This window comes from Pelodiscus sinensis, chromosome 4 (assembly GCF_049634645.1).
Source record: "Pelodiscus sinensis isolate JC-2024 chromosome 4, ASM4963464v1, whole genome shotgun sequence".
NCBI classification, from domain to species: Eukaryota; Metazoa; Chordata; order Testudines; family Trionychidae; genus Pelodiscus; species Pelodiscus sinensis.
In genome coordinates, this window is record NC_134714.1 from 9664921 (window position 1) to 9677957 (window position 13037).

A 13037-nucleotide genomic window follows, 5' to 3' on the forward strand; every position below is an offset into this window, starting at 1 on the left:
AGGGGGAGGGGAGGCTCCTTAATGTGCTCAAGACTCGGACGGTTTTACAAAATGTGTGCTGCACTAAGATTCTGTTTTAGAGGAATTTCTGATTTCTGATAACCTTAAACTGTGTGTTCATCTGTATTTAAACCTGCAGATGCGCTCTTCAGTCAGTTCATTGGAGCATGAAATAGAGAGATTAAAGGAAGAAATCAAAGAAGCTGAAACTGTACGTTTAAATATTTCATCCCTTTGAAGTTTTCTGTTAAATAATATCTAAAACTTAAGTCACTTCTTAATTTGAAATCTTTGGGGGAACTATTTCACACACACAGAACAGTTTTGTATTGTAGTTTAAGCTGTACTGAATATTCAACTCAAACTTTTTGGCCAAGATTTTGAAAAAGTGGGTGCCTGAAATCTGCCTTCTAGGACTAGATTTAATCACCTCTATAAATGACCTGATTTCTGTAAGTGTTCAAGATAGTGGGTGCTATTAGGTGTTCACAGAAATGAAGTCTCTTGAGGAGATGCCGACATCTAGTCTTGAGAGCCAAACTCTAGGCAAATTACACTTTAAAAATCTTGATCTTTTTTTTTTTTGTTCAAAATTCAAATAAATCTTCGGCAAAACTAAATTTAAATTGCTAATTGTGCAGCTGCAAGTTTTGAGAATATAAACAATTTTATATTCAACTGTCATGTTTAAGAAAACCATTGGAAACTACATGTTAACTCTTGTTTTTCTGTTTGTAGCTTAAAAAAGAGCGAGAACATTTGGAAAATGAACTAGAAAAGGCAGAAATAGAGCGATCCACTTATGTTTCAGAAGTCAGAGAGGTAAACAACTGGCGAAACTATGTTCCTTTTGCTTTTCTCTGGTAATAAGTCAGTTGGTGTAATAGAACACTTAACTATCAAGTTGAGGAGTTTGTGCTTCTGACTTTTGGTTAGATGAGCACATTAATATAATGGAGCAAAAGACAAAAAGGCATGAAACAGATGAATCCTAAAAACTCTAAACTTCATTTCAGCTCAAAGATCTGTTGACTGAATTGCAGAAAAAACTTGATGATTCATATTCTGAAGCAGTAAGACAGAATGAAGAGTTAAATTTGGTAAGAAACATGTTCTCCATTGGGCACAAATTATGCTTACGTGGAGAAACCATTCCAAATCCTGTCTGTCTGCTAACCTCTTCAGCGTGGTGTTTTTGTCCATTGCAATACTGTTTTTCTTGTATGACTTCTACAATTTTGTCTTTCTCTGCTCCTAACTGTAGCATGACTGGTCTTTAAAAAAGTCTTAAACCTTAAGATTTTCATACTTGAGTGAGTTTTTTCAGGATCAGTGTTTCATGTAATGTAGACAAACAAATGTAGCTGCACATATGACCGTTCTGACTTAACAATAATGTATGTGCACCCATCAGCCTAACAGAGAGAATCCACCTGTGGGTTTCTTCTATAGATATGTAGAACACATACTCTGCATAAGCACAAAGCATAAGAATGGGGAACATCCACTATCGTTCTAGCTGTTAAAAGCACAGAGGAAACAATGCTGTCTCATATGAATTGGTCCAAGCGTCTCTGTTTTGTTCCCATTGCTCAGTTGCTTATCACTGGTCTGAAATAGCTGAGTGATCATTTTGGGTACTGGCATACATGTGTCCCAGGCTGCATTTTTATTCTGGACACTGACCAATAACTAATGTTGCCATTGGTAACTTTTTCAAAGTGGAGACTGAGTGAACCAGGTCTGGCCTGCTGCTGCATATCCACTAGGCTAGCACTTCAAGGCTTCTAGCGAATTTCCCCTTTTAGGATTGTGCATTAAGATTTGCAGCTGTAGTTCTCGAGGAGTTGACTTGCATACAGCTCCAAGAGCAATGCACATAATAAACAGATATATTCAAAATGACTGTAATTCTTTAGATACTGTATTTTGGTGCAACCTGCACACACAAATCATTCTCCTTGACTGAAACAGCTTAGTGCTCTACATAGTAGAGACTAAACACAGTCAACACTTCAATATCTTCTAGTAATGATAAACCATTAGTCATGACGTTAGCATGCTGATGGAGTGAATATGCTTGTAACAAATAGATGTTCTGCTACAACAAAAAATACAATCTGTAGTATATTGCACAGCAAATTCTAGTAGAGAGGGGACAGTTTGACCTGAGCTGGTAATAGATTGTCACAATATCCTAAACCCTGGCTGTTTGCTATGAATTAAGTCAAACATCATCCTTTGTAGGTATACATTTTCATACTGGCAGGGTAAGCGTAAAGTTGAAACCATATGCAGTTGTCATACTGACTCTATCCTCTACTCCGTTTCAGGAGCTTTTGTTCCTTGTGTTTAATTTACAGATTGAATATCTTCCTTGGCTCGCCTTGTAAATCTTGTAATACATGTTGACTAATCCCTTATATGTAGTAATTGTTAGTCATTTTTCCCCTCCTGCAATCAACGATGCCCTGGGAGGATCCTCATTACACAGAAAAGAGCCTTACTTTTTTTCTTTTTGTCTTACAGCTGAAAACACAGTTAAACGATACACTAGCAAAACTTAAAGTTGATCAAAGCGAGAGGCAGAAAGTAGCTGGTGACTTGCCTAAGGTAAGAGGAGCTATTTCTCAGTTGCAGATTTGTCAGCTGCAGATGTATTATGAAAGCTTTATTTTTAACCAGACACTGATGATGGCTGTAGTTCCACTGCACTAAAATACAGCCTGCCTTTACAATTTGGAGCTGAATATTTGCTGAGTGGGGTTGCACATTCTAGGCCCAAATTCTGATTTCCAGACAGAGGCATGTATATGGCCTTGGAGAGCGAATGCATTATCTAAGATACAGATCTGCTTGCTTGAGGAGAGGACAGTGTCAGTAGAAAACCACTGAAAAGCTGTGCAGCCAAATGATTGCTCTTCTTAAAACTGTGTTCCATTCATTAGTGTTCACGTTCATGCAAATGTGATAGACATGTAGGGCACTTCTAAACTACATTCTTCTGTTGACAGAGGAATGTAAATGAGCCCGATCAAAAGTGCAAAGGAAGCGCAGATTTGAATTTCCCGCACTTCATTTGCATATTTGCTTACGAGCGCTTTTTTGAAAAAAGGTTTTTCAAAAGCACAGTCTAGACAGAGTTTAAAAAAAAAACAAACAAACTCACACAACAAAACAACCAATCCTTTTTCAAAAGAACCTGTACTCATTTTTTAAGGAGTATGGATTCTTTTGAGAGGGTTTTTTTCCTTAACCCTGTCTAGGCTGTGCTTTTGCTTTCGAAAAACCTTTTTTCGAAAAAGCGCTCAGATGCAAATATGCAAAGGAAGCATGGGAAATTCAAATCCGCGCTTCCTTTGCACTTTTGATTGGACTCATTTACATTCCTCTGTTGACAGAGGAATGTAGCTTAGACATAACCGTACTGAACACAAAGCATTAGCACTAATGAGTTCCACACGGGATGTGCATGCCTGCTTATCACTGGAATAGACCCTGTAATGTTACAAGATCTAGACATGAAAAATAACTGCGCAAGATTAGTGATACTTTGCAAGCCGTTGGTGCAACATGAGTTTTGCAGTGGGGATAACCTCAGATGGGTGAGAAATGCTGGTGCTGCTAATCAATATATAAATTGACCTCACACGGAGGAGATCAATACTTGGATTTGAGGAAGCTTCACTTGGTGTGCTTAATGCCACTTTTCCTTCGCTCTCAGTCCTGAGGCTGGCTGGCTGGCTGGCTGCTTGCTTCAGATTGTGTTGGTGTGTCACTTCTCCGCAGAGTCTGTTGCAAAGGCCTGGGATTACTGGAGAGCGGTGCGCTCCAACCCCACCACCAGCGCTCCTGCTCTGCTAGGAGGACGAGAGGAGATAGTGTGAGGCTGGCTGGCTATGCTGCTCTCCCATGCTGAGGGCACCTGTAGTTTCCCGTTTAGGGCAGCTGCAATGCCTTTCAGTGCTGTTGAAGCCGTGCAAAGGCAGAGCGCATTAGCACAGGGCAGGTTCTAGCCCTTATTTCCCAGGTCAGTGTGGCGATCGTACTCCTTCTCTTTGTGTTGTCCAGCTGCGACAGCTTTCCCAGGTGTCAGGCCAGCGTTTTAACCTTGGGAGGAGCTTCGTGTCACTTCATTGTGTTCCATTGGCCTCCTAATATACAGAACAACTCTTAGCAGTAACATTGGAAGTTGTGTGTGTTCTCGCTACCATACTCTGAGGGGTTGGATTATTTTAGCCCCCAGGGGGCCTAGCCTTGGACCAGGAAGTCACTGTGCTAAATGCCATACGTACAGAACAAAGAGCTGGTCCCTGTCTTAAAGTGCTTACAATTTGAGCCAAGAGACAATAGATGGATGCAGATAGGCAGGGGAGTTCAAGGATTCAACGTGACAGCTTAGAGGAGCAGGGACAGCCGCGGTCTCGTGGCACCGGAGCCGAACTGTTAACTTTTTTGTAGGCATTGTAGAAAAATGCAGTTCTAAGGAGGGTTTGAAGGACCCTGATGAAGCATCTTCACAAATATTTGAGGAGCGTGAGGGGCAGCACAAACAAAAGCAGAAAGGTGCTTGTTTGAAAATGTAACAGGAAGGCTGGGGTCGACATCTTGACAGCGAATGATAGGCCTTGAAAATGAAGACAAGTAACTTAAATTTTTTATGATAGAGAGGGTAGAACTGATGGAGATGAGGGGAGGGAATGCATGGTCAATACAACAGGCTCAGAAAATTGCATTTGTCAGGGCCATAGACAAGTGTGTTGCAGTAATCAAGATGAGAGCCGGGACAAGCGATTTAGCTGAGTGGATGGATGGGAAAGGCAGTGTCTTGGAGATAGTATGCAGAAAAAATTGGCAAGATTTAGACATTGCCTGGGCAGGAGAACTTCAATGTCTGAGTTGAAGATGACACCCAGCTTGTGATTTCGAGTGATGGGCAGGATGGTGGTGGTGGTCCCAGGATTGAGAGGCGGTAGCAGCGGGGGGGATTGAAAGCTCTGTTTTAGTCATGTTGAGCTTCAACTGGCTGCCAGAGATCCATGAGGAGAGGTCAAACCAGGGTTTTAGTTCGGACGGAAGAAGACCTCTCTAGTTGAGGTAGGTCTGCAAGCCAGTGGTGTTGGCAGGGTGGACATTGCAACGGGAGAGAGGAGCAAAAGGCCAAAGCCGCTCTGCTTTCTGGGTGCTGGGGTACATAAATAAGGCCACTCTCTTTTTAAAACTTCCTAAGTTACATCAACCTCAACTTGGGCCAGTCCACACAAGAGATCCACTTCCTTGACCTCCACAGTACAATTACACTATGGTCATATTTCCACCACGTTATACCAGAAACCTACTGATGGTTATACTTACCTACATGCCTCTAGCTTCCATCCAAGGCACATTTCCCAATCAAGTGTTTACATTCAGGCCCTCAGATACAACCAGATTTACTCCAATCCCACAGGCAGACACAAACACCTACAGGGCCTATATCAAGCATGCTTAAAACTGAAAGAAGTGAAAAAACAGAAGGACAGAGCCAGATCAGTACCCAGGCATTATCTTCTTCAACATAAGCCCTACAGAGAAAACAGAACGCCACTTGTCATCACCTATAGCCCCCAAATTAAACCCCTCCAACACAGCATCAACCACCGATAACCTATCCTGGAATATGACCACTCACTCTCACCAGCTTTGGGAGACAGGCCAGTCCTCGCCTACAGACAACCCCCTAACCTCAAACATTTTTTCCAGTAGCACACAACACACCTCCATCATCCTCATCCAGGAACCCACTCCTGAAATCAACCCCAGTGCCAACTCTGTCCACACATCTATACAAGGGACATCATCACAGGACCTAACCCCATCAGCCACCACATTAGAGGCTCATAACTGCACATCCACCAATGAGATCTACGCCATCAAGTGCCAGCAATGCCCCTCTGCCATGTACATTGGCCAAACTGGACAGTCTCTATGACACAGGATTAATGAACACAAATCAGATATTTGAAAAAATAGCCCACAGAAACCTGTTGGGGAACATTTTAACTTGCCCAGGCACTGACTAATGGATCTCAGAGTTTCCATTTTATAAGCCAATTTCAAAAAGCAGCTTGAAAGGGAAGCTACAGAGCTTAATTTCATTTACAAGTTTGGTACCTACAACAGAAGTTTAAACAATGACCTTAACTGGCTTACCCGCTACATTCCCCATCCTAATGACATAAAAACCCAAGCATCCTCTATCAGCTCCATTTAGCATGGATCTTCTGACTATTCTTTTCCCATTTTTTCTCCTTTCCTCCCCCCCTCTCCCCCATCCCTGCTCTCTCTCTCTTTATTTGGAACCTGGACCCCTTAAACTCCAGTCATCTGAAGAAGTGGGTTGTGCCCAGGAAAGCTGAGGAGACCCTCTACATTTTTTTGTTAGTCTCTAAGGTGCTGTAGGACTATTTGTTGTTTGATACAAGAATACCAAAGAAGTGATGGCACAGTAACCACAAAATATGGGATGACTGCACTGATTAATTCCCACCCTATTAGCAATAAAGTCACCCCATCCTAGCAGATTTTTATTGCATCACACATCACTGGCAGATCTATGAATTGGGTGTTGGATGCTTATTCCAGTTAGTCTTTCACATTTAACTATCTGCTGTTGAACTTCTTTTCCTAATCTTGACACATGGCTGTTAAAATTCCTTCGTCGCGTACCTTTCACATGTAGCCCGCCTGACATGCAAATTGCCAGATTGTAAGAAGACATGTCAGTCTCAATGAACGGGCTGGTCCCCTGAGCGAACATGGCATAGAACAGATTTCCTTCAGAACACTTATTTCCTGTGCGTCTCACATTAGCGGTTAGACAGGTGGCTTGCTTTTCATCCTTTAATTGCTGTCTTTCTCTTTCTCTACAGGCCCAGGAGTCACTGGCATCTCTTGAGAGAGAAATAGGAAAAGCTGCCGGGGATGTTAACGTTATTGAGAACAGTGATGTTTGCTCAGAGCCGGTGAGTGTTTTCTTTGAGTCAGTCTTCAGGGCAATCTCAGTCTTATGCAAAGTGTTAACTCTGAGAAATGAGGGGTAGCTGCAGAATGTACAATATTCCATTGGCTGTGGAATTGGGTCAGGAGTAATGTTCACTCCAATCTTTTTCCTCCGTGTGCAGAATAAATTGTCTATTCGGGCATGTGCAGATGTGCACCACCAGTAGAGATGAAAAATCTAACAGGGGGTGCTCTGCTATTCATCTGGGCAGCATTTGAATTTCTCCTGAGTGGCTGCATAAGCATACAGCTTTCAGGGAACACTGGTCAGGAGATTGTCTAAGGATAAAAAGGCAATCCCGGTCTTATGCAAAGTGTTAACTCTGAGAAATGAGGGGTAGCTGCAGAATGTACAATATTCCATTGGCTGTGGAATTGGGTCAGGAGTAATGTTCACTCCAATCTTTTTCCTCCATGTGCGGAATAAATTGTCTACTTGGGCATGTGCAGATGTGCACCACCAGTAGAGATGAAAAATCTAACGGGGTGCTCTGCTATTCATCTGGGCAGCATTTGAATTTCTCCTGAGTGGCTGCATAAGCATACAGCTTTCAGGGAACACTGGTCAGGAGATTGTCTAAGGATAAAAAAGGTCAGACGAACTTCTTCTTTGAGCTGCATCCTGTCCATGCTCAAGACCACAGGCGTGTTTATACTCGGGCTTGGCTGGATTTGCACCGTGACCTGCTTCTCTGTCAAGTTCACCTATGAGAGTGCGGGCAGAGGGTTGACTTGCAAGACGGGTTTTCAAAATGGAAACAAAATTGGCATGGCCCTTTGGGTGCAGGCTGTGGGAAGAGTTTTTACAGCACTTCTCCTGTTAAGGGGGACACAACATAATCTTCCTATAACTAAAGACTCTTCAAACATTACACGTTTGATGGGCACTCCGAAACACATCATTCCGCATGGAGACTGGCACCCTGCCCTGCTTCAGTATTGCAACACACTTCAGTCCTTAACCCCTTCAGTCAAAGCCCTGCGAAGCAAAGGGAGGAGCGCATCAGCCCACTGAAATGCCTTAGTCCCACTTTAGCCGACGTCATGCCATTGGGAACATCGTGGCCCGGATCTGGCGTGGCAGCATCATCACATTGGTTTGCATTTGTTAGCAGTAATCCAGACTTACCTTACTTGTCTGTGGTAGCTGCACATTGAAAGGCTACAGCTGAAATACGGCTGCGGAGTTGGACAACCAACACTGAGCTGCGAATGTCGGTGAAGGCCAGATTTCATTTAACCTCTACATGGGCCCCTGCTTGCTAGGGTTGTGCATGCAAATTGGGCAACAGAGCTGAACCATGTCAGGGGAGAGCTGCTTCAGCTTTTGACTTCTCAGCAGCTAACTGACGTCAGTGGGAACTCATTGCCTACAGATCGGGTTCCTTTCCTTATCAGGAGGTCGGAAGAAAGGTGGGCGCTGCAGATTTAGATGGGGAAAAGCAATTTCAATCAACTCAGTTTTGCAAAAGTGACTTCAGACAGCTAACGGAGCAGAGCTCTCCCCGGAGCGCTGCAGAAGAATCCTTGCTGTGCAGTCACTAGACGAAACGAATGACTGTGTGGAAAGCAATCACTCAGTAACACTGCTTGACTGTTGCATCCCATGCTACAGTGCCTGGGGCCAAGGGCACATCTGGTACCATGAAAGCATTTAAGTTTCAGGCCTGGGACGTTCCCTTGTGATATAGAGAGTTTGCCAACATACAGACATGTCGGAGGGACAGGAGACTGTCATGTTCCACACGGAGGCCATAACTGCCAGTTGCATCGAGGCAGGATCTCTTTTGCTCTCTCAGTTCTGAATTATGGATCTTTAGCTCAGAGTAATTACATTTGAACCATTGCAGACTGAAACTTATTACTTTAGTGTTAGAGCACCTGACACGTGGCTCACCTGGGTGGCTTCAAAGATGGTCACTAAGCACTACAGACATGCCAGAGGGGTCTGTGAATTGTAAGTGCACAGATCTCGGGACATATTCTTACCTTGCAACTACACTCGCTTTGAAAGCAGTTGCAGCCTTTCCCTTCCTCATCTCTGAATCCTCACGTAAAACCCTGCTTCCACACTAAATACCTGAACATAAGAACAGCCGTACTGGAAGGTCCATCTAGCCCAGTAGCCTGTCTGCCGACAGTGGCCAGCACCAGGTGCCCCAGAGAGGGTGAATCGAAGACAATGATCAAGTGATTTGTCTCCTGCCATCCTTCTCCAGCCTCTGACAAACAGAGGCCAGGGACACCATTTCTATCCCCTGGCTAATAGCCTTTTATGGACCTAACCTCCATGAAATCATCTAGCTTCTCTTTAAACTCTGTTATAGTCCTAGCCTTCACAGCCTCCTCTGGCAAGGAGTTCCACGGGTTGACTACGCGCTGTGTGAAGAAGAATTTTCTTTTATTAGTTTTAACTTCATTTGGTGTCCTCTAGTTCTATTATGGGAACTTTTATCTGCCCTCACCGCACCACTCATGATTTTATAGACCTCTATCATATCCCCCCTCAGTCTCCTCTTTTCTAAACTGAAAAGTCCCAGTCGCTTTAACCTCTCTTCATATGGGACCCGTTCCAAACCCCTGAAACGCCCATTCTGGTCACTGTGACTGAAATAAAGCAATTGGCTTGCTGTCTGCCCACACCGGGAGATGAGCTGCAGGCCCACGTAGGAGTTTTCTACACCTCCATTTCACCCATCTTATTATCGGAGGGCTTTTACGAGAGCGTACAAAGGTGCTTCACCCTCCCAGGGGAGCTGCGTGCAGAGGAGCTGGTGGTGGCAGGCGGTGATACGGCCAGTGGTCAGCACGGACTGTGGACGGTGGATGACCCCTCAGGCTGTTCTTCCTCACAGTGGAGAATTACGAGTGTGGGGAGGGCACATCGGCAAGCGTGTTGCAGCCCTGAAGCTGCAGCTGTGGCAGATTTGAGCCCAGATCTAAGTGATACTATTCCCATTTTCCGCTCTTGGCACTGGAACTGTGTGCCGTGCCCGGCGCGTGGCAGGTGGAGCTCCGTGCCTCAGGATAGTATCTCCGTTATATGCTGCTAACAGCAAGATCCACGTGGAAACCAAACTATCTATAAAATGCACTGGTGCCATTTACGCCTGGAATCCCAGCTTGCGGGGAAGGGCAGAGGGATACAGCCTAAACTGGACAGACATTTCCTCGGCCCCTTCCACCCACCGCTAGCAGCATGTCGATTGCAAAAGAATATAACCCCTCCAGGCCTCCAGCTGGGTCCTTCTCGATACAATTGGGTACCGACCAACTTGCCTCGTTCAAGGTAGCTGCTAGAATCATTGTCAGCCTGCTGTGTCCTGGTTCTCTCTGGCAAACCGTGCTTTCTCAGCACCCTTGCCTGATGGCAGGCATTCTGTACCCCCATCAGATAGTCAGACCTGCGGGGGTATTTGGTGCTAAGTTCCAGCAGTCGCTATGGCAGTGTGCTAGCCACAGCGTCATTATGTAAGTTCCAAATTGGCTTTTTCCGGTGTTCTCTGTGGGGATACCCCAGTGGTTGTTGGAGTTGCATGGTGTGTAGAGAGGTGTAAGAAGTTGTTGTTTTGCACTGAGAATCTAGTTGGGGTCTTTCAGGAATTAGCCTGTAAATGAGCTTTTAACTATTCTTTTGTTTGTTCTTCTCCTGTTTCAGGACATGACTGAAAAAAGGCTAAACCTGGCGGTGAGTCTAAGCCAGGATGTAGGGCATCTGAAGAAGTTGCTCATGTCAATAAGCCAAATGCTCTCCAAGGGAAAAGAACACTATCAGCTAGTAGGTAGGAAATGGACACTTTAGCTGTAACTCAAGGCATGTCTGGGCTGCAGTAAAACACCTGTGCCTAGCCTGTTTCGGCAGACTTGGGTGGCGGGACTATAAAATGGCAGTCTAGATGTCTGGGTTGGGCGGGAGCACAAAGTATGGGATTCTGTGAGGAAGGAGAGTCCCAGACTCCAGCCTGAGATTAGCCGTCTACACTATGATTTTATAGTCCCGTAGCCTGAGTCCCAAAAGCTTGATTCAGCTGACATGAGCCGACTGCAGGCGTCTGCAGTGCAGGCATAGCCAGGTTATCGGTCTCAGGCAAGCGTTCGCCAACATCATGACAGTTGGGGCTTTGGTGTCTGTCAAGTCTGACTCTGTCTAAAGCTTCTAAGGGGCTCCGGACCTATTCTCCCTTCAGCCTTTCTCAGCTCTCAGGCTTTCCTGCACCTCTTTCTAGGCCTGAAGACTCACTGCCCGGTTCTGACTTGACAGTGACCCCTCTTTTTCCCTTTGCTTCTGTTGGCAGACGTTTTGTCTCTTCAACGTAGCAGTCTGCCGGGGCTTGTTTGCTTCCCTAGTGCCTGCCACGAGTCCATGTTTCCCTTTTCCAGTGGAAAGTGCAATAGACCATGTATCTTTGTTATACCCATTCCGATGTGGTGAGCTGTTACTGAGCGGGCAGTGAGAGTATGGAATAGTCACTGTGATCTGCAATAGCATCAGTGTCAGTCTGGGGGCGCCTAGTGCCACTTGGTGGGTTTGCACACATGCATGCAAAGCTGCCTTTTCAAAACCCTTTCCATAGCTGATCCCCATGCACTAATGACCTGTCCAATGGCCTGAGCTGACAGAAGGTTGGACAGGCCTGAGTTGCCAGAACCACCTCACAGAACCCATCAAACGGGAGATAGCTAAAAGTTAGAGACGGAGGGCTGCGAAGACAGAGGGTTGAATGGGATGAGGGGCTAGAGCAGTGTTTGAGGTCCTGCTCATAGAATCAGGCATCAGATTTTTGCTTCTTGTATTTAGAACAGGTACTTTCTACTTCCTCCTTTAGCATCCACAGATTTATCTCAGTGGTATCTGTCTTCCGAAGGGTCAGAAAGCTCAAGTTTCTCTGGAGCTTCTGTGTACCTTGGGTAACAAGACATGTGAACAATAGAATGACGATCACTTTTTTCCTACTATCCTCCTAACTGTTAGGTTTGGTATTAGTACCTGACCTACACTTCAGCGTGATTAGCTTGATCACTAGCCCAGATTTGGGGATGATCCGCTCCACTACTGCGTGTGTTGTATTTGAATTTCTTTGAGCAATAATTTTTTATAAACTCCTTGGCTTAAGTGGATTTTCTTCTCTCTCTTGCAGAATGAAGTCACAGGGGAATCATTAATTTGAGGATAGCAGAAGGCATTGTATTATATTTTGCCAAATTAAAGCCTTATTTATGTTTTCACCCTTTCTACTTCGTCAAACACTGAACAGAGTTTTGTCTTTTCTAATTCTTGTTAGACTACTGATTTAAAGAAGAAAAACTCTGTAGACACCTCCAGAATTTAGTTTTATAATAAAAAATTGTTTGGATAATTAGACCTCTACATTCCTGGAGATATGGTAAACATATAATCTTTTATTTTGCTCAGTAAAACTTGTTCAGAAAAATCCAGTATGGTAATGACAACAATGAAATAAATATAACATTTTAATACTGATGTTGTACACCGTTTTACTTAGATAAATTTTGGGAGTAGCTGCCTCTGACTTCAGCCTCAAGTAAACACTCCTTTTTCGGTTGCTAATGTAATCAGTTTTTGTAATGGTGTCAGCAATTAAAGGGATGCTTATTATTCAGAAAGTGCTTCTGGTTTTATTTTTACTGACTTATTGGCATTGCCAGGAAAAATCTGCTTTCCTCCCTGAAACAATAGCACCAAGTCATACCGGAGTCATGGTGGTTGTCTGTCTGGTACAAGGCCTAGCCTGTAACCTTTCAGATTGACAACACACACACAAACTGGGAGACATATGAAGATCTTGGATGAGAGGAAGGGAAGAGGCTGTTGTACAAAATAATCTCTGGGGTAAGTCATTCGCTTAAAAGCAAAAGTTGCAGGAAAATAGCAAGAGATGATGGAGAGGCAGGGAACCTACCAGAGAACTTGCCATGGTCCCTTTCACAGACCTTTGTAAAGGTTCTGTTCAGATGGATTCCATTCATTGGTGATG

The 13037-nt window shown here is 44.3% G+C and overlaps 1 protein-coding gene across 12 annotated transcripts in view; it reads left to right on the top strand.

Annotated features, from left to right (window-relative positions):
- Positions 1-12666, top strand: part of KTN1 (kinectin 1) — a 121679-nt gene extending 109013 nt beyond the window's left edge. For 7 of the 12 annotated variants that reach the window (XM_075926270.1, XM_075926271.1, XM_075926272.1 and 4 more), the window contains 7 exons: positions 140-211; positions 739-822; positions 1017-1100; positions 2530-2613; positions 6912-7004; positions 10700-10819; positions 12180-12666. In XM_075926270.1, the coding sequence (XP_075782385.1) occupies positions 140-211; positions 739-822; positions 1017-1100; positions 2530-2613; positions 6912-7004; positions 10700-10819; positions 12180-12209 (567 nt within the window). In that variant the 3' untranslated portion in view covers positions 12210-12666. Of the gene's footprint in view, positions 1-139; positions 212-738; positions 823-1016; positions 1101-2529; positions 2614-6911; positions 7005-10699; positions 10824-12179 lie in introns of all 12 variants that reach the window. The other 5 variants (XM_075926273.1, XM_075926276.1, XM_075926277.1 and 2 more) reach the window with 2 other exon arrangements.
- The last annotated feature ends 371 nt before the right edge of the window (positions 12667-13037 follow it).